The 22,792-nt window shown below is 41.4% G+C and overlaps 1 protein-coding gene across 3 annotated transcripts; it reads left to right on the forward strand.

The window, feature by feature from the left end:
• Window positions 1-624: 624 nt before the first annotated feature.
• On the forward strand, window positions 625-13,356 carry si:ch211-287a12.9 (fibrinogen-like protein 1). Of its 3 annotated transcripts, none has more exons than XM_034177438.1 (9): window positions 625-771; window positions 898-963; window positions 1,062-1,311; window positions 6,087-6,246; window positions 10,343-10,440; window positions 10,536-10,624; window positions 12,583-12,708; window positions 12,795-12,859; window positions 12,946-13,356. In XM_034177438.1, exons 1-9 carry the CDS (start codon window positions 766-768, stop codon window positions 13,124-13,126), a joined length of 1,041 nt encoding a protein of 346 aa, XP_034033329.1. In that variant the 5' UTR covers window positions 625-765; the 3' UTR covers window positions 13,127-13,356. The 3 variants fall into 3 exon arrangements, with proteins under 3 accessions (XP_034033329.1, XP_034033330.1, XP_034033331.1); XM_034177439.1 differs by having other exon boundaries at window positions 901-963; XM_034177440.1 differs by having other exon boundaries at window positions 904-963.
• Window positions 13,357-22,792: the final 9,436 nt, after the last annotated feature.

Consider the following 22,792-nt stretch of genomic DNA (forward strand, 5'->3'; position numbering starts at 1 on the left):
TGTGTTCATGTTCATTGATCTGACGGAGTTGGGATTCCCAGCTCCAAGGGCCTATTTACATGAATTTGCATATTTAAATGGAAGTGGAAGAGCTTGATACCTCTGCATGTGCGTTCCCTTCCACCTTCAGTGGGATGTATAAAAGGAAAGTGCTTGGATCCATGCGTACACACACTTTGATGCATCTTGATATTTTTGTGCTTATGCCAGTTTCTGGGTTTTAGCGTATGCCATATTTCAGTAGGAAATCCACACAAGTCTCTTGGGTTTGCGCTTTCTAGCATTTTGCCGTGCATATTATATGCTTATATATGGTTTCCAGTGTGTCGCCATAACACAGAGGAGATACACCAGAGAACAATAAAACCGCCCAGAGACCAGAATAGAACGCCAGAAAAATGAACTATGACACCTGATTAGTTCTTTTCCTTCACCTGTGCATCAATGACAGAATACTATTCAGAATAATAAATCAATAATATAAGAAATAAAGGCTTGTCCAGTTGTGGTATGCGTGGAATGGAGCTCTCTCTCCCTTTGTGCCAATGTGGCAATTTGCAGATCTGGGATCAGCCACTCTCACTCAAAATACTATGGGTGAAAGTTGAGGGAAAACACCAAACTTGCTTGAGTTCAGTGTTTGGCAGGTTTAGTTAGCTCAGGATCCTTTAATCTGGACCATGCAGAACCAAACCCATAAATAACACTGACAATTTTTGTACGGGGAAAGAACATAGTGAACTGAGAGACAACAAGCACCGAGCCATGAAGGTAGGTTTGTGGCACAGACACTTTCAAACTATAAAAAAATTGAAGAGTTGTTTGCTTAGATCTAGGTTTATTCTTCAAAATATATTTCTTGGAGTTATCATTTCAAGCTTATGTTTTAATGTCTTTCTGAAGGTCATGTCACCGTTGCTGTTTGTGGCACTGTTGTGCTCAGCCATGGCTTCACAGCTCTTAGTATGTAAGATTTTCTTGGCTTAAACATATGGATGCTGGTATAATGTCAGAAATAAGAGTTGAATAACTATCACTGAATTTGAGCTTCCTTGTTTAAGGCAATGGACTGTGGGACAGAGTTTGCAGCTCTTAAAGACAGCATAAGGAAACTGGAGAACAAACTTTTGATTACATCTTGGCAGGCTGAGCATTTGCAGATGCACAAATACTTCCGTCCGTTTCGGCATATTGTGCCAATCATGGACCCTCAGCAAGCCAAAGACCCTATAATCCAAAACCGCACCGGGACGTTACACAGTTCTGATGTTGGACTTCCACAAGCAGGCAGCGTTCTTGTCCATGACAAAGGTAAGATCCTCACATTATAACATAGTGAGGTGTAATCCTTTTGGCTGACCTGGTAGAGCATTAGTCTAATGAGCAAGAAATCTGGGGCTCATAGCTCAATGGAAACCAAAGGATATACAACCCCTGGCAAAAATTATGGAATCACCAGCCTCGGAGGATGCTCATTCAGTTGTTTAATTTTGTAGAAAAAAAGCAGATCACAGACATGACACAAAACTAAAGTCATTTCAAATGGCAACTTTCTGGCTTTAAGAAACACTATAAGAAATCAAGAAAAAAAGATTGTGGCAGTCAGTTACGGTTACTTTTTTAGACCAAGCAGAGGAAAAAAATATGTAATCACTCAATTCTGAGGAAAAAATTATGGAATCACCCTGTAAATTTTCATCCCCAAAACTAACACCTGCATCAAATCAGATCTGCTCGTTGACATTGACCCTATGCCATGACATTGACCCTATGTGTCTTTTTGCAAGGAATGTTTTCGCAGTTTTTGCTCTATGGCAAGATGCATTATCATCTTGAAAAATTATTTCATCATCCCCAAACATCCTTTCAATTGTCCAAAATATCAACGTAAACTTGTGCATTTATTGATGATGTAATGACAGCCATCTCCCCAGTGCCTTTACCTGACATGCAGCCCCATATCATCAATGACTGTGGAAATTTACATGTTCTCTTCAGGCAGTCATCTTTATAAATCTCATTGGAACGGCACCAAACAAAAGTTCCAGCATCATCACCTTGCCCAATGCAGATTCGAGATTCATCACTGAATTTGACTTTCATCCAGTCATCCACAGTCCACGACTGCTTTTCCTTAGCCCATTGTAACCTTGTTTTTTTTCTGTTTAGGTGTTAATGATGGCTTTTGTTTAGCTTTTCTGTATGTAAATCCCATTTCCTTTAGGCGGTTTCTTACAGTTCGGTCACAGATGTTGACTCCAGTTTCCTCCCATTCGTTCCTCATTTGTTTTGTTGTGCATTTTTCGATTTTTGAGACATATTGCTTTAAGTTTTCTGTCTTGACGCTTTGGTGTCTTCCTTGGTCTACCAGTATGTTTGCCTTTAACAACCTTCCCATGTTGTTTGTATTTGGTCCAGAGTTTAGACACAGCTGACTGTGAATAACCAACATCATTTGCAACATTGCGTGATGATTTACTGTTTTAAGAGTTTGATAATCCTCTCCTTTGTTTCAATTGACATCTCTCGTGTTGGAGCCATGATTCATGTCAGTCCACTTGGTGCAACAGCTCTCCAAGGTGTGATCACTCCTTTTTAGATGCAGACTAACGAGCAGATCTGATATGATGCAGGTGTTAGTTTTGGGGATGAAAATTTACAGGGTGATTCCATATTTTTTTCCTCTGCTTGGTCTAAAAAAGTAACAGTTACTGACTGCCACAATCTTTTTTTCTTGATTTCTTATAGTGTTTCTTAAAGCCAGAAAGTTGCCATTTGAAATTACTTTAGTTTTGTGTCTGCTTTTTTTCTACAAAATTAAACAACTGAATGAACATCCTCCGAGGCTGGTGATTCCATAATTTTTGCCAGGGGTTGTATAACTTGGTTGCAAATTGGTGTTGATGACATGATGTGGCAGTTGACCAAATAATCACAGGTGACGGTTTTTAATGCTTAAATACTTGGTGGGGAGATACAGTATGGTATACAACTCCAATTCCAATGAAGTTGGGACATTGTGTAAAATGTAAATAAAAACAGAATGCAATGATCTGCAAATCCTCTTCAACCAATATTCAATTGAATCCACCACAAAGACAAGATATTTAATGTTCAAACTGATAAACATTATTGTTTTTGTGCAAATATTTGCTCATTTTGAAATGGATACCTGCAACATGTTTCAAAAAAGCTGGGACAGTGGTATGTTTACCACTGTGTTGCATCACCTTTCCTTCTAACAACACTCAATAAGCATTTGGGAACTGAGGACACTAATTGTTGAAGCTTTGTAGGTGGAATTCTTTCTCATTCTTGCTTGATGTATGACTTCAGTTGTTCAACAGTCCGGGATCTCCGTTGTCTTATTTTGTGCTTCATAATGCTCCACACATTTTCAATGGGCGACAGGTCTGGATTGCAGGCAGGCCAGTCTAGTACCCGCACTCTTTTACCACAAAGCCACGCTGTTGTAACAGGTGCAGAATGTGGCTTGGCATTGTCTTGCTGAAATAAGCAGGGACGTCCCTGAAAAAGACGTTGCTTGGATGGCAGCATGTGTTGCTTTAAAACCTGGATGTACCTTTCAGCATTGATGGTGTCATCTCAGATGTGTAAGTTGCCCATGCCATGGGCACTAACACACCCCCATACCATCACAGATGCTGGGTTTTGAACTTTGTGCTGGTAGCAATCTGGATGGTCTTTTTCTTCTTTTGTCCAGAGGACACAATGTCCATGATTTCCAAAACAATTTGAAATGTGGACTCATCAGACCACAGCACACTTTTCCACTTTGTGTCTGTCCATTTCATATGAGCTCGGGCCCAGAGAAGTTGGCGGCATTTCTGGATGTTGTTGATGTATGGCTTTCAATTTGCATGGTAGAGTTTTAACTTGTAGATGTAGTGACAAACTGTGTTAACTGACAATGGTTTTCTGAAGTGTTCCTGAGCCCACGCGGTAAGATCCTTTACACAATGTCGGTTTTTAATGCAGTGCCGCCTGAGGGATCGAAGGTCACGGGCATTCAATGTTGGTTTTTGGCCTTGCCGCTTACGTGTAGAAAGTTCTCCAGATTCTCTGAATCTTCTGGTTATATTATGGACTGTAGATGAAGGAATCCCTAAATTCCTTGCAACTGAATGTTGAGAAACATTGTTCTTAAACTGTTGGACTATTTTTTCACACAGTTGTTCACAAAGTGGTGATCTTAGCCCCATCTTTGCTTGTGAATGGCTGAGCTTTTTGGAGATGCTTTTATACCCAATCATGATACTCACCTGTTTCCAATTAACCTGTTCACCTGTGGAATGTTCCAAACAGGTGTTCTTTGAGCATTCATCAACTTTTGTTGCCTCTGTCCCAGCTTTTTTGAAATGTGTTGCAGGCATCCATTTCAAAATGAGCAAATTGTTATGTGTCGACGCGGGTTGAGGAGCGGACCTGCGTCAGACGGAACCCAGCGCTACAAATAACCAGAAAAGCGGTTCCAAAAACAATATATTTATTTCACCTGCTGCATAAAAAGTGTAAAAACAAAAATAGCGTCCTTCTGGTGGAGTGACTGTTGGCACGCTCTCCAGCGCCCGCAAGGATCAAAGCCCGACGCTCCTGGACCCACTACCACCGCCAAACACCCCCCAGGTGGACACGACAAACTGACTCTCTGTGAAGCAAAGAAGAGGTGAGGTAAGTCAGCAGTTCAACAATATCTTTCAAAAGACACACGCTATCAGCAACACATTCAGGTCTGTATCTTTTTTAACTTTATGCAAATGAGCAGCTTCTCACAACAGGTGGAGGATCACTTATCCGCACGCCACAGCAGTGAGAAGCAAACTGCACAATTCTCATCACAATTCAAGTATACTGTGTAACAAAACACCAAGTTACTATCAACAATTAATCAAACACTTAATTACCTTTAATGTGTGCTGACAGCATGTGTCCTCACCCTTCCTTGCTTCACGGGCTCGATGTGTCAAACCCAGGCGCGGTCCTCAGCGTCTCACAAACGAACATCACAAGGTCGAGTTCCCGGCAGTTCTGCTTGAATCACACATGACTTAAATGCAGAACGCCATCTAATTATCTGCTTCAGCTGAAAGTCTTTAAGGTTGCATGTGAGCACCCGTCACAGGTGCTACACATGATGTTGATGAGGGTGAGGACTCTTCAGCCAGCACCTTCTCCACAGACAAATCAGTTTCCATGCCACCTGAAGAGCAAAGAAAAGAAAAGAACACCAAAATATCCAGCCACACCCCCCAACACACAACACAAATATTTGCAGAAAAACAAAAAAGTCTATTAGTTTGAACATCAAATATCTTGTCTTGTGGTGTATTCAATTGAATATAGGTTGAAGAAGATTTGCAAATCATTGTATTGTTTTATTTACATTTCACACAATGTCCCAACTTCATTGGAATTGGGGTTGTATAACAAGTTTTAATCCACATTGAAAAATGCTCCTAATATCTTTATCTTTAGATTAGTGATGGAATCCCTTTTAGTAAACGTGGTACAACACTGGATTTGTGAGCAAGAAGTATTCAAGTGTCACTGAAACCCACAAAACTAAATCACTTGCTTATAATAAAAGTCGTGCTCAGTAAAATTATGGAAAAGACCAGTCAAATGTTTCTGATGGAGAACAGCCCACTAAATTGCAGTCTCCTCCCAAAATAACGATCCTTAAAAAAATGTAAGAATCTGCTTTCTAGACATAGTGAGTACAACTATATAGAAAGATAGGAACACACTATGACCCTAAAGACTCAGATCTCCATTCTGCTGTAAAGATATCACCATTTGCCAACCATGCCAGTCACAATGTAATCTTGCTATTATATATATATATATATATATATATATATATATATATATATATATATATATATATATATATATATATATATATATATAAATTATAGAAGAAGAACAATTATATCGGCTGGTCCCGTTTTTATTCAGGGTCGCCACAGCGGATACAGCCAGATCCGCACTGGTATTTGGCACAAGTTTTACATATAAAACTGTGAATTTTTTGCAACATTTGAAGATTTCCATCATCTTTCTAGACTGTTCTGAGCTGTTTGACAGACTGAGATCACCAAGTGGTTTCTATCGTATCAGACCTAAATTACACCAAGAACCATTTCTGGTCTACTGTGACATGGGGGATGGAGGAGGCTGGACAGTATTTCAGCGCCGTCGTCATGGAAAAGTAGATTTTAACAGGTAAATTTTATGTTGTACCTTTTGTTTTGTCTTGTTTTTCTGACCATAGCAGATGGTCACCCCACTGAATCTGTTCTGCTTGAGGTGTCTTCCTGTTACAGTTTTTGCCGATTGCTTACACACATTTTGCAAAATTTGGCTCGCTACACACAATCAAGATAACACCCAACACTTGTAAAACTCCTCACAGCTCTGTCAAAATGAAACCCTACAGTCAAAACCTAACAATCCCTTCTAAAAATGTCATTCTAGCAGCAGAAGGATACACACATGCACCATTTTGAAACACTTTCAAATCAATAGCAACACACTGATGTATTTTACACAAAACACTAAAGTCAAAATATTTTTATTTACTTTTTCTCAAATAAGAGCTGAAAGTTACAGTATTTAGCAACAAAAGTATTATTTCCTTGTTTTTATTTTTATTTTTACAAAGAAATAGAAATTTCTTACAAATACCTAAAGAAAGATAGAGTACTGTACAGTTCAATTTCGAAACAAAACAATGAAAACAAGTGTTTACAGTACTGGATACACACATGATACAGTAACAGAATGATATTGCACTTGACAGTACGATCCACTGTGTGGTGGCTTAGGTTTGAGTTGACCTTTTGTCCACACTCTAAAAAATGAACCACTGTCTCAATGAGAAAAAGTGATGGAACAATTTGTATAGATTTTCTTAAGTTATTTTACTGTAACTTCACTACGTAAAGTTACAGTTATTATCATTTGCTGAAACACTAAACTCTATTGTCTGAACCAAATGCTCAGTTGCCTGAACCCACTGACTGAATCAGTCACACTTTTGGCAAAACTATAAGCACTTTTCACCTGTTTAGACACAACTTGCCAACACATTTTCATTGTGATGCACCTGTGTTGCATAATGGTGAGCACAGGTGGCAAAAGTCAAACACATTTAATGCACTGATGTAACCGGTTGAACACAACTCAAAATTGATCACACTTATGGCCAGTGATGTGAGGGAACATATATAAGCCAGTTCAGGGAGTACTGCGGAGGAAACTCATCTCGGCCGCTTGTACTCGCAATCTCGTTCTTTTGGTCACGAGCCAAATCTCATGACCATAGGTGAGGATCGGAACGTAGATCGATTGGTAAATCGAGAGCTCTGCCCCCCTACTCAGCTCTCTCTTCACCACGACGGTCCGATACAGCGATCGCATCACTGCAGACGCTGCACCAATCCATCTATTGATCTCACACTCCATCCGTCCCTCACTCGTGAACAAGACCCCAAGATACTTAAACTCCTCCACTTGAGGCAAAGACACTCCACCGACCTGAAGAGGGCAAAGCACCTTTTTCCGGTCGAGAACCATGGCCTCGGATTTGGAGGTGCTGATTTTCATCCCGGACGCTTCACACTCGGCTGCAAACCGCCCCAGTGCACACTGAAGGTCCTGATTTGACGAAGCCAACAGAACCACATCATCCGCAAACAGCAGAGACGAGATTCTGTGGTTCCCAAACCAGACCCCCTCTACACCCTCGCTGCACCTAGAAATTCTGTCCATAAAAATAATGAACAGAACCGGTGACAAAGGGCAGCCCTGGCAGAGGCCAACGTGCACTGGAAACAGGTTTGACTTACTACCGGCAATGCAAACCAAGCTCCTGCTGCGGTCGTACAGGGACCGGATAGCCCTTAGCAAAGGACCCCGGACCCCATACTCCCGGAGCACTCCCCACCACAGTGTGCCCCGAGTGACACGGGGAACACCTTCTCCAGATCCACAAAACACATGTGGACTGGTTGGGCAAACTCCCATGAACCCTCGAGCACCCAATGGAGCGTGTAGAGCTGGTCCAGTGTGCCGCGACCAGGACGAAAACCACACTGCTCGTCCTGAATCCGAGGTTCGACCATCGGTCGAATTCTCCTCTCTGGAATAGACCTTACCAGGGAGGCTGAGGAGTGTGATCCCCCTATAGGCCGAGACAATGGTGAGAGACCTGTCCCCGACCCGAAGGCATAGGGACGCGACCCTCTCGTTCACTGGAGTAAACTCCAACACATGGTGACTGAGCTGGGGAGCAATAAGCAATGCGACCCCAGCTCTCCGCCTCTCCCCGTGGGCAACGCCAGAAAAATGACTATCTCTAGTCGGTATCTCTCAACCTCCCGCACAAGCTCAGGCTCCTTCCCCCCCAGCGAGGTGACATTCCACGTCCCAACAGCCAGGGGCTGTGAACATGGACCGGGCTGCTGGGCCACTCGCCCTCGACCGCCACCCAATCCTCTCTGCACCCGACCCCCATGGCCCCCTCTGCAGGTGGTGAACCCACAGGAGGGAAGAACAGTAATATCTGATCAAATCAGAGCTACTGTGATTGACCATGTTCTTGTCCACGGTATGAGCATGAGGGAGGCCGGACAAAGGCTACAACCAAACATCAGTAGATTCACTGTGTCCACCATAATCTGAAGATTTAGAGAAGAGAACAGGTCATTACCTCTTCTGACATTATCATATGCGTATGTAAATGTTGACAGGAATTACTGTATCTGTACCACAGTACTCGTATATAGTATAGTCATCCAGTAATTTTGACAGGAATTATTGTATGACTATACTATATATTGTACCACAGTATACTGTAAGTAAATACATGTTTCAGTACATCACTGTGCCAATGTACTGTAGTATTGTAATGAAGGGTTAGTCTAACTGTTTGCAGGGCTAGTATTCTATGTATATTTTTGTATATTATTTTTACGTAGTTTTACTATATACAAGTGCTAAATGCACATGATCTGTTTGTTTTTGTACTGTACAAGTGCTACGTGTAAATGCACAGAATTTCTGTTATTTCTACTTTTTTTTTACTATGTACAAGTGCTAAATGCACAGGTATTTGTTTTGCAACATGCATTTAGCCTAAAGTGAACAATGAACATTTATTTCTACAGCTTCATGTCCTGAACATTGTATTTTCTATTTTTCTATGGAGTGTTTAGAGACTGCTCAGTAGGGTTTTCAATTTTGATTGACTCTGGGAATGATTTGACAACATAGTTCAGTGTTGAGCACAGACTGAACTGTTTTGAGGTGTAAGTTTGGTTTTGCAAGAAGAGTCTGGGGTTTTGTGAATCTTGCTTGAAAATTGGGTTTTGTATTGACAGTTTAGAGAAAAGGAGAGCAGCTTTCGAGAAATGTGTCTTAGCAATTGAGAACAACTGTATTTCAACTTATGTAACTAGAGAAGTCTTGTGGGATTATGAAATAACTAAATTGAAATAACAAAAGAAAAAAATATATGCAAATTGTTAGCCCATTTTTTCTCATTGAGACAGAACCTTTTTTAGAGTGCAGCTTCCCTCAGTGTGAGGTTGTGGTTGATCATATGATCCACCAAAGAGGCTTGAATTTCATCTGAAACATTTCTCCTTCTTGCTCTTCTTTGTCCTTGTCCACATCTCTCTCTTTGTGTTCCTTGTCTTCTTCCTCTTTCTCCATAATTGCAGATTTGACTAAATGCGTACCTGAGCTCTATTTGTAGTGCTAAATGTCAGGCTGATTGGTGGAGTTTTCTGTGTGAGTGATTTCCGATGTATGCATAAGTGTTTCCAGTTGCCAGATGTGTTTTCCGTTTTTATTAAAAGTGTTTTCCCAATGATAAGGTATTTTATCTTTGAGTTCAGTGTCTATTGTAGGAAACTGTGTGTAATGTTCTGCAACAACTTGTGTTGAAGAATTGCAAGCAAAGTGCAAAGCAGAAAATGTGTTTAAGGTATAGTCACATTCTGTTTTAGCTGTTGTTACAAGACATTTTGGATTTGAAGTTTTAGTCTAAGCATTCACTTTTTAGGTGTAAGCACTTGGCAAAAACTGTCAAAACAAAACTACAGTTCTAAAGGAGTTCAATTGTCAATATTCTTGCTCATGGGGTGGGCAAGGTCTGGGCAAGGAAGCAAGTGCAGTAACCTCTTACCCACCATGCCACCCTGTAAGAAAAAATTAAAATTTTAATTGGAAAAATTTCAAAAACTGGTTTAGTGTGTGATTATGTCAAGGGCAGACACCCAATATTTTAGTTTAAAAAATATCTTTCTTGTTTTAGAGACTGGGTCGACTACAGAGATGGTTTTGGTGACTTCAAACTGTGGAATGATGAGTTTTGGTTGGGAAATGAGCAAATATACTCTCTGCTCTCAGAAGGCCAGTCATTACTAAAATCCTCCACTATCTCTGAAAACAATGTGAAACTTTATTTAATGTATTGTAAATTCCTGTTTCTTTATTTTGCCCTAAAGATAAGAACCTTGTGAAAGTTGATCTCATGGACTGGGACGGGAAGAGAGCTCACGCATTTTATGAGAACTTCAGGATCTCTGATGAGAAGGTTAGAAATACCATTCAACAGAACAACTTCTGTGATCCCAACAAACAGAGAGAACTATTACCCACAATCTGTCATACATGACCATGATGCCATATGGTTTATGGCTTTGATTTGAGGGTCAAGGGTGAATCCTTGGTGAGTATTTTGTCTGCCTCATATTCATGTTCAGATTGTGACAATACTTTTTGACACTTAATCAAGGGAAATTACTGTATATCCAAGTATTTCCTTTTCAGCTTTTAATGGGAAAAACTGTTACTCTTTTTTAAGTGAACTTGTCCTTTAAGTAATTAATATTTACATGGCCATGAATTGTAACATGTTTTTTGCACAGAAAAATTTGTTGTGATGGTCAATGTACGCATTTTATGCTACAACCAAAATTAGATCACTAATTAATATTATTATTAGCAGAAACCAGCAATAGATTGGCATCCTGTCCAGGGTGTACGCTGCTTCACGCACTGTGACTGCTGGGATAGGCTCCAGCCCCCTGTGACCCTTAATTGGAGTAAGCGGGTATTAAAAATGGATGGATGGATTATCAGAAATACCTGTTGGTTGGAATGCATAATGTAAAACATAAAATAATAATAATAAATGCAGTATTATACGTATTATATTAGAGGATGAACACTTTGAAAAAGACTGTAAAAACTGGCCATGGGTGCTGTCATTTTTATTTATTATTTGTGGGGAAACAAAAGCAAGTGGAAGAAATATCTTAGAAAACATCTTACCTCGAAATACATGTAAGATCAGTAAGTGATTTAATTTAAATATATATTTGTTGTCTTTCAAACATCATCAATGAACATAATATATAAATGTCATTAAATTGAATTGAATTGAATCATGTTAATTATCACCGTCACTATGCAACAATGCCCAGTTCTCCAAACACACTGGAGCGTGGCTGCTTTGAGTGACAGCTTGTGTATTGATATTTTGTTTTTTGCTTACGTGCTGTCGGGCTGGTGGCTGCAACTACTGTGAAGGCCCGTCTTTTTTGAGCATTTTATTACAAATATCTGTAGTAATATGGTTTGCTGTTTGGTTAATTGTCTGAACGAGTCATCTAATGCTGCGTTTACCCATAGGCAAGACGTGTTACGAATGTCATATTTGCATCATTCTTGACACATTCCTGACATTGTTAACATGACTTAATGCTTCTGAATAGGTTTCTTAATAGTGCGTGTTGGTGCGTGATATTTGTGATTTTCGTGGAGCATGTTTTTGGCTGTCAAAAAATCTTCGACGAATGTCACGCACCACCTTCATTTTGCCTCCTGTCGTGGAGGTCGCAACTGAGCATGTTGATCCGTCTTGGTTAGTGATGATCCTTAATAGAGCGTGACAGCGTTCTTCTCTGACATGCACATAATTAAACCCTGCTGCACTGCGTTCAGTTTCATTGCTACAGTATGCTGAAGGAGGATAGTAAGGCCAAGTCAGCTAAAAGTTTCGTTCCAATGCTCCTCAGCAAGTGCAGAGTCAGGGCAGGGTCAGCAAGAGTCAGATTCATAAACCACATGACATCGTGGTTATGTGTGACAATCTCACACACACACACTCATCTTCAACCGCTTAGTCCAAGTAAGGGTCACGGGGGGCTGGAGCCTATCCCAGCAGTCAGAGCGTGAGGCGGGGTACACCCAGGACAGGACGCCAGTCTGTCATAGGGCCACAAACAAACACATACACGCCTGCGGACGATTTCAACATTCCAATCCACCTAACCTGCATGTCACTGGATGTGGGAGGAAACCGGAGCACCCGGAGGAAACCCATGCAAACACAGGGAGAACATGCAAACTCCACACAGAAAGGCCACAGGCGGGAATTGAACCCATGACCCTCTAGCTGTGAGGCAACAGTGCTAACCACTAAGGCACCATGCTGCCTGTGTGTGACAATCTGTGAGTCCTAATTCTTGACTTGCTTTCTTTTTTCAGGATAAGTATCGTCTCCAGTACGGACTGTATAGTGGGTCAGCTGGAGATGCTCTGACTGGTGGTGGAGGAATGGTGGAACAATGGTCAGCTTGCCTCGGCGGTATGCAGTTTAGTACTCGGGATCAGGTTAGCCATCTAAACTTCTGAAGGAGTATTTTTGGCATTCATCATCAATTATAATTGTTAACAATTGCTGTGATGGCAACTGACAGGACAATGACCGATACCTTCAGGGCAGTTGTGCCCAAGAGAATAAGGCGGGCTGGTGGTTTAACAGGTGAGATTTTTGTACACCACATATTTTTTTTCTCTGGAAACGTGATCAGAGACTAAACCATCCCATGTCAACTTGCTAACCTACAGATGCCATGCAGCCAATCTGAATGGAAAGTTCTACCGTGGAGGGACATACAAGGGGCCATATGACAATGGTGTAGTATGGGGAACCTGGAAGGGTCTTTGGTACTCCCTTAGACACACTACGATGAAGGTGCGGCCCCTGGTTTTCTTGGATGCAATGGGCAGTGGAGCTGGTGAAGATTAGAAACACAAGGTTTCAGAATTCTTCTGACCAACATGGAAGCATAAGAAATGAACCCAAAGATGACAAGAAATATTTGATGCCAGGAAGTTGACTTTTACCATTTATCTCTCTGCTTCATTTTCTGACAAAATATAATTTAACAGAGCAGTATTTTTATTTCATGTAAAGTACTTGGTATTGATACAGCGCATGACAAAATTCAAACAATAAAACAATCAGCATCTCAGCCATTAAGTTTCTTTAATTTTCTTTTGTGACTTCAAAAGTAACTAGATACAATTACACTCAACAAAAATATAAACGCAACACTTTTGGTTTTGCTCCCATTTTGTATGAGATGAACTCAAAGATCTAAAACTTTTTCCACATACACAATATCACCATTTCCCTCAAATATTGTTCACAAACCAGTCTAAATCTGTGATAGTGAGCACTTCTCCTTTGCTGAGATAATCCATCCCACCTCACAGGTGTGCCATATCAACATGCTGATTAGACACCATGATTAGTGCACAGGTGTGCCTTAGACTGTCCACAATAAAAGGCCACTCTGAAAGGTGCAGTTTTATCACACAGCACAATGCCACAGATGTCGCAAGATTTGAGGGAGCGTGCAATTGGCATGCTGAAAGCAGGAATGTCAACCAGAGCTGTTGCTCGTGTATTGAATGTTCATGTCTCTACCATAAGCCGTCTCCAAAGGCGTTTCAGAGAATTTGGCAGTACATCCAACCAGCCTCACAACGCAGACCACGTGTAACCACACCAGCCCAGGACCTCCACATCCAGCATGTTCACCTCCAAGATCGTCTGAGACCAGCCACTCGGACAGCTGCTGAAACAATTGATTTGCATAACCAAAGAATTTCTTCACAAACTGTTAGAAACCATCTCAGGGAAGCTCATCTGCATGCTCGTCGTCCTCATCGGGGTCTCGACCTGACTCCAGTTTGTCGTCGTAACCGACTTGAGTGGGCAAATGCTCACATTCGCTGGCGTTTGGCACGTTGGAGAGGTGTTCTCTTCACGGATGAATCCCGGTTCACACTGTCCAGGGCAGATGGCAGACAGCGTGTGTGGCGTCGTGTGGGTGAGCGGTTTTCTGATGTCAGTGTTGTGGATCGAGTGGCCCATGGTGGCGGTGGGGTTATGGTATGGGCAGGCATCTGTTATGGACGAAGAACACAGGTGCATTTTATTGATGGCATTTTGAATGCACAGAGATACCATGATGAGATCCTGAGGCCCATTGTTGTGCCATACATCCAAGAACATCACCTCATGTTGCAGCAGGATAATGCACGGCCCCATGTTGCAAGGATCTGTACACAATTCTTGGAAACTGAAAATGTCCCAGTTCTTGCATGGCCGGCATACTCACCGGACATGTCACCCATTGAGCATGTTTGGGATGCTCTGGACCGGCGTATACGACAGCGTGTACCAGTTCCTGCCAATATCCAGCAACTTCACACAGCCATTGAAGAGGAGTGGACCAACATTCCACAGACCACAATTAACAACCTGATCAACTCTATGCGAAGGAGATGTGTTGCACTGCATGAGGCAAATGGTGGTCACACCAGATACTGACTGGTATCCCCCCCTAATAAAACAAAACTGCACCTTTCAGAGTGGCCTTTTATTGTGGGCAGTCTAAGGCACACCTGTGCACTAATCATGGTGTCTAATCAGCATCTTGATATGGCACACCTGTGAGGTGGGATGGATTATCTCAGCAAAGGAGAAGTGCTCACTATCACAGATTTAGACTGGTTTGTGAACAATATTTGAGGGAAATGGTGATATTGTGTATGTGGAAAAAGTTTTAGATCTTTGAGTTCATCTCATACAAAATGGGAGCAAAACCAAAAGTGTTGCATTTATATTTTTGTTGAGTGTACATGACCCACAAAATGTGACGTGTGACCATGAAGTCATATGATTTTTTTTTTTTTTTTTTTTACCTTTGACCTTTTGGAGACCCTGTCTCCTTCTCGCCAATGCTCCCCCCCCCCCCACCTGACCCCTCCAACAATGTCATGGTTTATGGCTTGATGAGTCCTTAACCCCTGCATCTTGTAAGGAAGCAACATAAGTATTCACCAAAAAAAAAAAGAGAGAAAAACATTAGTTTTCTTTTGCACAAACGAGTTTTCTATTATTCATTTTCTGTTCTTGTTACAGTGTGGGGAGTGGGCATGCCGTCTATTTTTTGAAGGTACATCTGTTTGCTGCTGACTAGAAGGTCACACTTGTGTCCAAACGTTTGAATGGTAAAGCGTGAGAGGATAGGGAAGTGTGGGATGAGCTGCTTGGTCTGGCGCTACTGTGACCTGGACCTAGATAAGCAGCAGAAAATAATCAAATGAATGAATAAATATTTGGATTCAAATATCTTAGCATATCATCCAGTCCAATTTATACCCCTACCATTTTAGCTGCTGGGTACTTAAGTATTTCACAGGTAGCACAGGTTCAGTTGTAAGCACAGGCCATTCTACCTGCCTGTCACACGTCCAGCAGTGGTATCGTACAGGCTGCAGTGTTGTTTGTTGTGTGTACGTCAGTATTGCTGCCTCTGTGCCTTTCTGGGGTTGTGTTCAATCTTTTGTCTTTTCTTGTACAGTGGTTGTCTTCACCCTGGTGTTGGTTGCCTGCCTGCCTGCCTGCCTGCCTGTCTGTCTGTCTGTCTGTCTGTCTGTCCTCTGACTCCCCCTGGTGACGGTTCCTAGTGTTGTGTTCAAGTGTCTGTGAGTCCTTGTTTCCTGTTGTCTTTGTAGTCTGGTTTTATTTATGTTGCATTCCTGTGTTTATTTCATTACCTTCACCAAGGAGGTTATGTTTTCGGTCGAGTTTGTCTGTTTGTTTGTCTGTCTGTTTGTCAGCAGGATAACTCAAAACGTTTTGAACAGATTTTGCTGAAATTTTGTGGAGTGGTTGGAAATGACAAGAGGAACAAGTGATTCAATTTTAGTGGTGATCTGGATCACGATCCAGATCCAGGATTTTTTTAAAGGATTCTTCACCATTGCGGGATAGGGGGGATTTTGACATTCTAGTTTCTAACTCCACAAAAACAAGGCAGAAAGGCTTGAAAGAAATTAGGGTGTAACATAGTCAAATGTTCTATCAAACAACAAAGTTTGGTGATGATCGGATCCGGATTCCGGATCTGGTGATCCAGAATATGCAAAAATATAGGGAAAATAGAAAATGTGTCAGTGTGATGTGACAAATGAAGCTAGAGATGCACAACTAACACCAAATTGTAGCTGAATCTGTACTGATTCAGTAAGGTGTCATCAGATTTGATGTAGCTTCAAATGTTATGGAGCTAGATCCAGAAGAAAACCGCCATTACCGAAAAATCATTTTTATACAATAACTTTTGAACTAATAAAGACATAAAAGTGATTCCAAGTTCGAGTGGTATGTTTTCATGGTCAAGGATGTCAAATATAAATGAAAGAAAAGTGTATGTATCATAGTTTTGGTTGTAACACTGAATTGTTGAATAGATCACTGTGCCAAGGAGGGAATCTCTTTAGGGTCAGTGATCCTATGGCCTTGTTAGTAAACGATGTCAAATACAACACGCTGCAAAGAGGAAATCCCTCATGACAAACTATACAGGGCTGGGGAGCACAATGAATTTATTAGATGAAGGACTATCATTTGGCATTATTATATTTTAGTGGCAATGAATATCACTATCCAGATTACTTCACTTAGCAAAAGCAAAGTGATGAGTCAGCAGTATACTCAGCATGGTTAAGTTCTGGTTCAGGGCACATCACTGAACAAAGTACACAAGGTGCAAAACCCCCAGGTGTTGATGAATCACGCCTAGGATCCAGAAAACCCAGAGGCTGACATCAGCACCTTTACTGTCGCATATATTCTGCTTCAGTGCACTTCACTGAATATATAGAAGGTGCACTTCATTATGTAGCACATGCAACACTTAAAAAATAGTTCTATTTCAGAATTTACTGTTATTTTTTTTTAGAGAAGTGTTTCATGAATGTTAAAAAATTCATATATTTGCAGTTTAGTTGAATAATAAATTGAATTTTGTCTCTTATTTGTTTTTGTCTATAAGCACATGCAATATCAATATCAGTGCTCAGATGACAGTAGCTTCTGGGAAAGGTGCAAGTTGCAATAAACTGTGATGCCAAGCGCTAAGGATACATGCTATCCAGTCACAGCAGATGAAACTTTTTTTTTACTACTGAGCAAACATCACTGTTAGACTTTTTTAGGTTCAATGATTCCACGGCGTGTAGATGTTATGGTGTCAGTGACCCCATGGCCTTGGCGGAGGTTTGCACTCTCTGAATGCTTCTATTTTTTTTTATTGCATTTCTATTTTTGTGGTAGTGAAGACTTCCTGTTTTGTGTTACTGATCTCGGTTCACTTGTATGTTTTGGCTAACTTTCTTCCTGTGTCACTCCGCAGCTGTTAGTAATGTCCCATACCTGTCAGTCATTTGTTCATTAGCTCTTCTGTTTTTTTCCAATGTTAGTTTGCTGGTTCCTTACATTGATCCATGTCCATTGTGGTTATTCCAAGACTTGTATGTTGCACATTGCTGTTCCCTCTAGTTTGTCACTGTTAGTAGTTCTAAGTCATAGTCTAAGTTTTTATTTATTTATTTATTTCATTAATATAGCACCAAATCATAACAAAGTTGCCTCGAGGTGCTTCACAGAAGGTCTAACCTTACCAACCCCCAGAGCAAGCACACAGGCGACAGTGGTAAGGAAAAACTCCATCTGATGATTTAAGGAAGAAACCTCAAGCAGACCAAACTCAAAGGGGTGACCATCTGCTTGGGCCTTGCTACCAATGCAATTAACAATACAAATATACAGGAAATTTTGAGAGTCCATGCTGGTGCACAGGACCTCAACCTAGATGTTTTTACTGCGTGTGGTTTAGGGTATGTGTTTTAACTCCCAATTTTTCTGTCCTCATCTGCACTGGTATTGCTGGACTATTTTGTCACTGCTATTAAAAAAATCATCACTGTTTGCACCTACTTCCTCTTGTTAGTGACTGCTCTGTATATTGGGTTCCGGCTGACAGTCTTCAGGTGGAAGCACCCCTCACTAATGTGTCAGTCCTTTCCTGGAACATCTCTGGGTGGTGGAGCAGCTGTAGGGATGTCTAACTCCCCCTCCCTTCAATCTGCTCTAGTATCTGTTCCCCCATGCCTTATCCTTCTTTCAGAACCAGAGCTAGAAGCTCAGCAGACTTGTCTTTTTTCTCTTGAAAGCAACCTCCATCCCCTCTTCCCACGGAGCCGTCAGCTGGTCCATGATGACTGTTGAGGAGGACACGTTCCAGACCATAATGTCCTTGGGGAACTTCACCCGGTGGTCAAGGTCAGCTGTCATCTGGCACTTGCCTCCTAGTGACAGGAGGGATCTGTCCTATATGGTGCAGCTCAGACCTCCCTCACTCCCTTGCCTAACACACTGGACTTGCTGCTGTGATATAATTGGGCTGGCCATACTTGCCTCCAGCCCACAGGTCTACAGTACCTTGGCGAGTTTAAGCAGGACTCAATTGGGACGCTATCCATACCAGCCCTGTGTCAGTGCCACGTTGCAATTGGAGAGGATGTGCTTTAAGCTTGGATTTGAGGAAGTGAAGAGTTGGCAGGTTTCTTCTGAGCTGTAGCAGAGGTCCAGGTTCCAAGAGTTAGGGAGTGTGTTGTGGGTGGCCCTGACCAAACAGCTCAACCTGGGGTATCTTTCACATAGCTACCCAAGTGATGGTCCTGTTTGTCACAGTCTTCCAGATGGACCATTTTCCTTGATATTAGGCAGCATACGGATTCTGTTGTGCCACTTATATGTACTGATGTGTAAAAATCATTTATTATATTGCAATTACAGTTTGCAATGACCTAAAAAGTACGGCCATGTGATTTATACACATTTTAATTTGGGCTGCACAATTAGTCGCATTGCAATTGTAATCATGATATTCAACTGTGTGATTATATAATTGACAAAAGTGCAATTTAAATAAGTAAATCATCACAAATTGCACCGTGTTCTGCCATTACAATCAGACTTTTTCCCTCCTCTATTTTTATTTATTTATTTATTTACTTAGTGCCAAATCAGAACAATGCTGCCTCGAGGTACTTCACACAGGTAAGGTCTAACTTTACTAACCACCCTGAGCAAGCACACAGGTGATAGTGGTAAGGAAAACTCCCTCTGGCATTTTTGAGGAAGAAACCTAAAGTAGACCAGTCTCAGGGGAGTGGCCCACTGCTTGGTCCATTGTAACAGTTACAAGGTTTTTGCAAAAAATGAGGGAGAAAACAACTTATTTCTGAGCTCTTTATTTGATGTTGTAGCTTTTAATACATGTTTAGAAGTGGTGGAATGGATCAGTTGATTCATGATCCATATCAATCAATCAATCAATTTTTTTTATATAGCGCCAAATCACAACAAACAGTTGCCCCAAGGCGCTTTATATTGTAAGGCAAGGCCATACAATAATTATGTAAAACCCCAACGGTCAAAACGACCCCCTGTGAGCAAGCACTTGGCTACAGTGGGAAGGAAAAACTCCCTTTTAACAGGAAGAAACCTCCAGCAGAACCAGGCTCAGGGAGGGGCAGTCTTCTGCTGGGACTGGTTGGGGCTGAGGGAGAGAACCAGGAAAAAGACATGCTGTGGAGGGGAGCAGAGATCGATCACTAATGATTAAATGCAGAGTGGTGCATACAGAGCAAAAAGAGAAAGAAACAGTGCATCATGGGAACCCCCCAGCAGTCTACGTCTATAGCAGCATAACTAAGGGATGGTTCAGGGTCACCTGATCCAGCCCTAACTATAAGCTTTAGCAAAAAGGAAAGTTTTAAGCCTAATCTTAAAAGTAGAGAGGGTGTCTGTCTCCCTGATCTGAATTGGGAGCTGGTTCCACAGGAGAGGAGCCTGAAAGCTGAAGGCTCTGCCTCCCATTCTACTCTTACAAACCCTAGGAACTACAAGTAAGCCTGCAGTCTGAGAGCGAAGCGCTCTATTGGGGTGATATGGTACTACGAGGTCCCTAAGATAAGATGGGACCTGATTATTCAAAACCTTATAAGTAAGAAGAAGAATTTTAAATTCTATTCTAGAATTAACAGGAAGCCAATGAAGAGAGGCCAATATAGGTGAGATATGCTCTCTCCTTCTGGGCTGCCATATGGGCTGCCTCTCACGATTCAGCACGCATATGATCTGCAGTATAATTGCAACGTTTACATAATAGTTTGAAGTACAGCTCTACTTCATGGTAATTGGTTTCTAAAGTAATATCTGCATAAATCAATAGCGATATCAATGAAATCAAAATATTAGCCGATTGTGAGAGGAGAAAAAAAGTTGTATGTTCACATGAAAAGCACACAGTATGTTGTATTGCGCTGCTCGTGCTCCATCACAGACAGGCCGTGAAGCTAGACGCACGTTGTTGTCCAAGCACAGCAATAACTTGTAAGAAATTTCAGGAAGATGAGGACAAAACATGCACTGCTCTCTCTGAGAGTGATCGGCGAGTGTGTGAGCTGCCATCTTCAGCTGAGGGCCGAAGGTCTGGAAGAAAACCATGTTTGCTAAATTTGACCAAATGGTATTTATCTTGAAAGTGCTATAGAAATTATTATCATTATTTTTAATTATTTAAATATTTTAAAAATATTTTAAATTTTTAATATTTTTAATCATTATTTTTACCCTCTCATCAGACAATGTAGACATCCTCAGTTTTCAAAAATTAATGTGAAGTTATAAACTCAACTCTGTTTTCTTTTCTTAATGACTTTTTCTAATGTTGACAAAGGCTATTTTTATTTACTAGTATTGTCCATATTACAAATTAACATAAATTGTACTTTAAAATATTTTTCATACATTGGACACCTTGTTTTCATTATTCTTTTTAAAAATGAAAAGCAAAGGTATATTTGTCTCCATCTTTTTTTTTTTTTTTTTTTGCCATCCTGATCTTATCCTTATTTTAAAACTGTGATCTAATCCGAACCGTCAGTTTTGTGATCTGTGATTGACATAAAATCTAAAATGTGATTCTGTTTGAAGCACCAAGATTTAGCATTTCGCATGTTTATGCCATACTCTCCAGAAATGGACCCTCTTCTGCTGCGTTTACACATAACGACGACAAGTCATGAATGCCACGAAGTATACATTCTTGGCCGCTGATCATGAATGTGATTATTCGGGGCAGAGGCGTCAGGTGTCCTCAGGAACTGCTGCAACCTGTTACCACACGTTACGATTAATGGCACGTGTTGCTGAAGAATTATCAGGAACCATTACGCACGGTCAAGAATAATGTTCCACGTTGTTGCGCGCTATTGCGCGTAACAGCACATCGTTAAGTTCTGTCACGTTGTGAACGAGGTGAACTGTCTCCACACACACACACCCCCATATTCATCCAACTGAATTCAGATCGCTCCAGTTTTTCAGAAGAATTTTGTGACTGCATGTGTAGTTGGGCTCTGTGCCATGGAGTGGCGCAGAGAGGAGGAGGAGGAGACGGACAGAGCCAGATGTGTGGCTTCATGCGGCTCGCATCTCGCGCATTTTCCCAAACATCAGGCGCATGCAGCAGGTGGAACACCTGCAGGAGCGCGCTGAAGAGCACTGAAATTAGTCTTTTAGCCGACTTGGTGTCAGCAATCAAACTGAATGCGGTGCAGCAGGGTTTAATTGTGCGCACGCTTCTTCCTCCGCCGGACTGGAGGAGGTGCAGAGATGTCTGGCTGCATGTGAGTCTCCTCTCACTCCTCTGGTTGCTCAGACTCGTTCTAACGCTCATCGGTTACAACAGCAGGTGGAACACTTGCTGGAGAGTCCTGAGGAGCTTCAGCAGGAACTGTGGAATGACATTTGGAGCCGAGTTTAATTGTGCGCACGTGACAGAAAACTGATTTGTCGTGGCGCGCAGTGAAATGTGACGCCGCGTTAATATCACGCACCAACACGCACTATTAAGAAACCTATTCAGATGCGTTAAGTCACATTAAGACTGTCAGGAATGTGTCACGAATGACAGAAAAATGACATTCGTAATGCGTCTTGGTTATGTGTAAATGCATCTTTAAGATTTCAGCAAAGGCACCCCCCCCCCCATGAAAAAATGAGTGACAAAATAAACTACCAAAAAAAAAAAAAACAAAACTGTTCTATCCCTTTGAGAGGTATCTGTCACTCTACCAGCTTCCCATCTAAAGCCAAGTTGCCTCTGTATACATGTATGCTTGTGTGTGTGCACGTATGTATGACTTAGATCACGGAGAAACTGGGGAGAGCTGACATTTCCTGTTTGGTATGTTTATGTATTTTTGGTCAAGGATGAACACCACAAACACAGAAGGTTGATAGGACTAATATTTTTGGAGAAAATAGGGATATTGGGTAACAACAGTGAACAATGGATGTTGCTAATTAAATTCTGGACTCACACGGCATTCCACCAGGGGGCGGTAAATCTTCTATATATTAAAAGCCAAGTGGCGTCTGTGTGTGTGTGTGTGTGTGTGTGTGTGTGTGTGTGTGTGTGTGTGTGTGTGTGTGTGTGTGTGTGTGTGTGTGTGTGTGTGTGTGTGTGTGTGTGTGTGTGTG

Source organism: Thalassophryne amazonica, chromosome 9 (genome assembly GCF_902500255.1).
Source record: "Thalassophryne amazonica chromosome 9, fThaAma1.1, whole genome shotgun sequence".
NCBI classification, from domain to species: Eukaryota; Metazoa; Chordata; class Actinopteri; order Batrachoidiformes; family Batrachoididae; genus Thalassophryne; species Thalassophryne amazonica.

Excerpts from the sequence above, each read along its gene's own strand:
- si:ch211-287a12.9 (XM_034177438.1), top strand. Across the intron at positions 12,709-12,794 it reads AGTTTAGTACTCGGGATCAG|GACAATGACCGATACCTTCA; the intron begins GTTAGCCATCTA and ends GGCAACTGACAG. Across the intron at positions 12,860-12,945 it reads GCGGGCTGGTGGTTTAACAG|ATGCCATGCAGCCAATCTGA; the intron begins GTGAGATTTTTG and ends GCTAACCTACAG.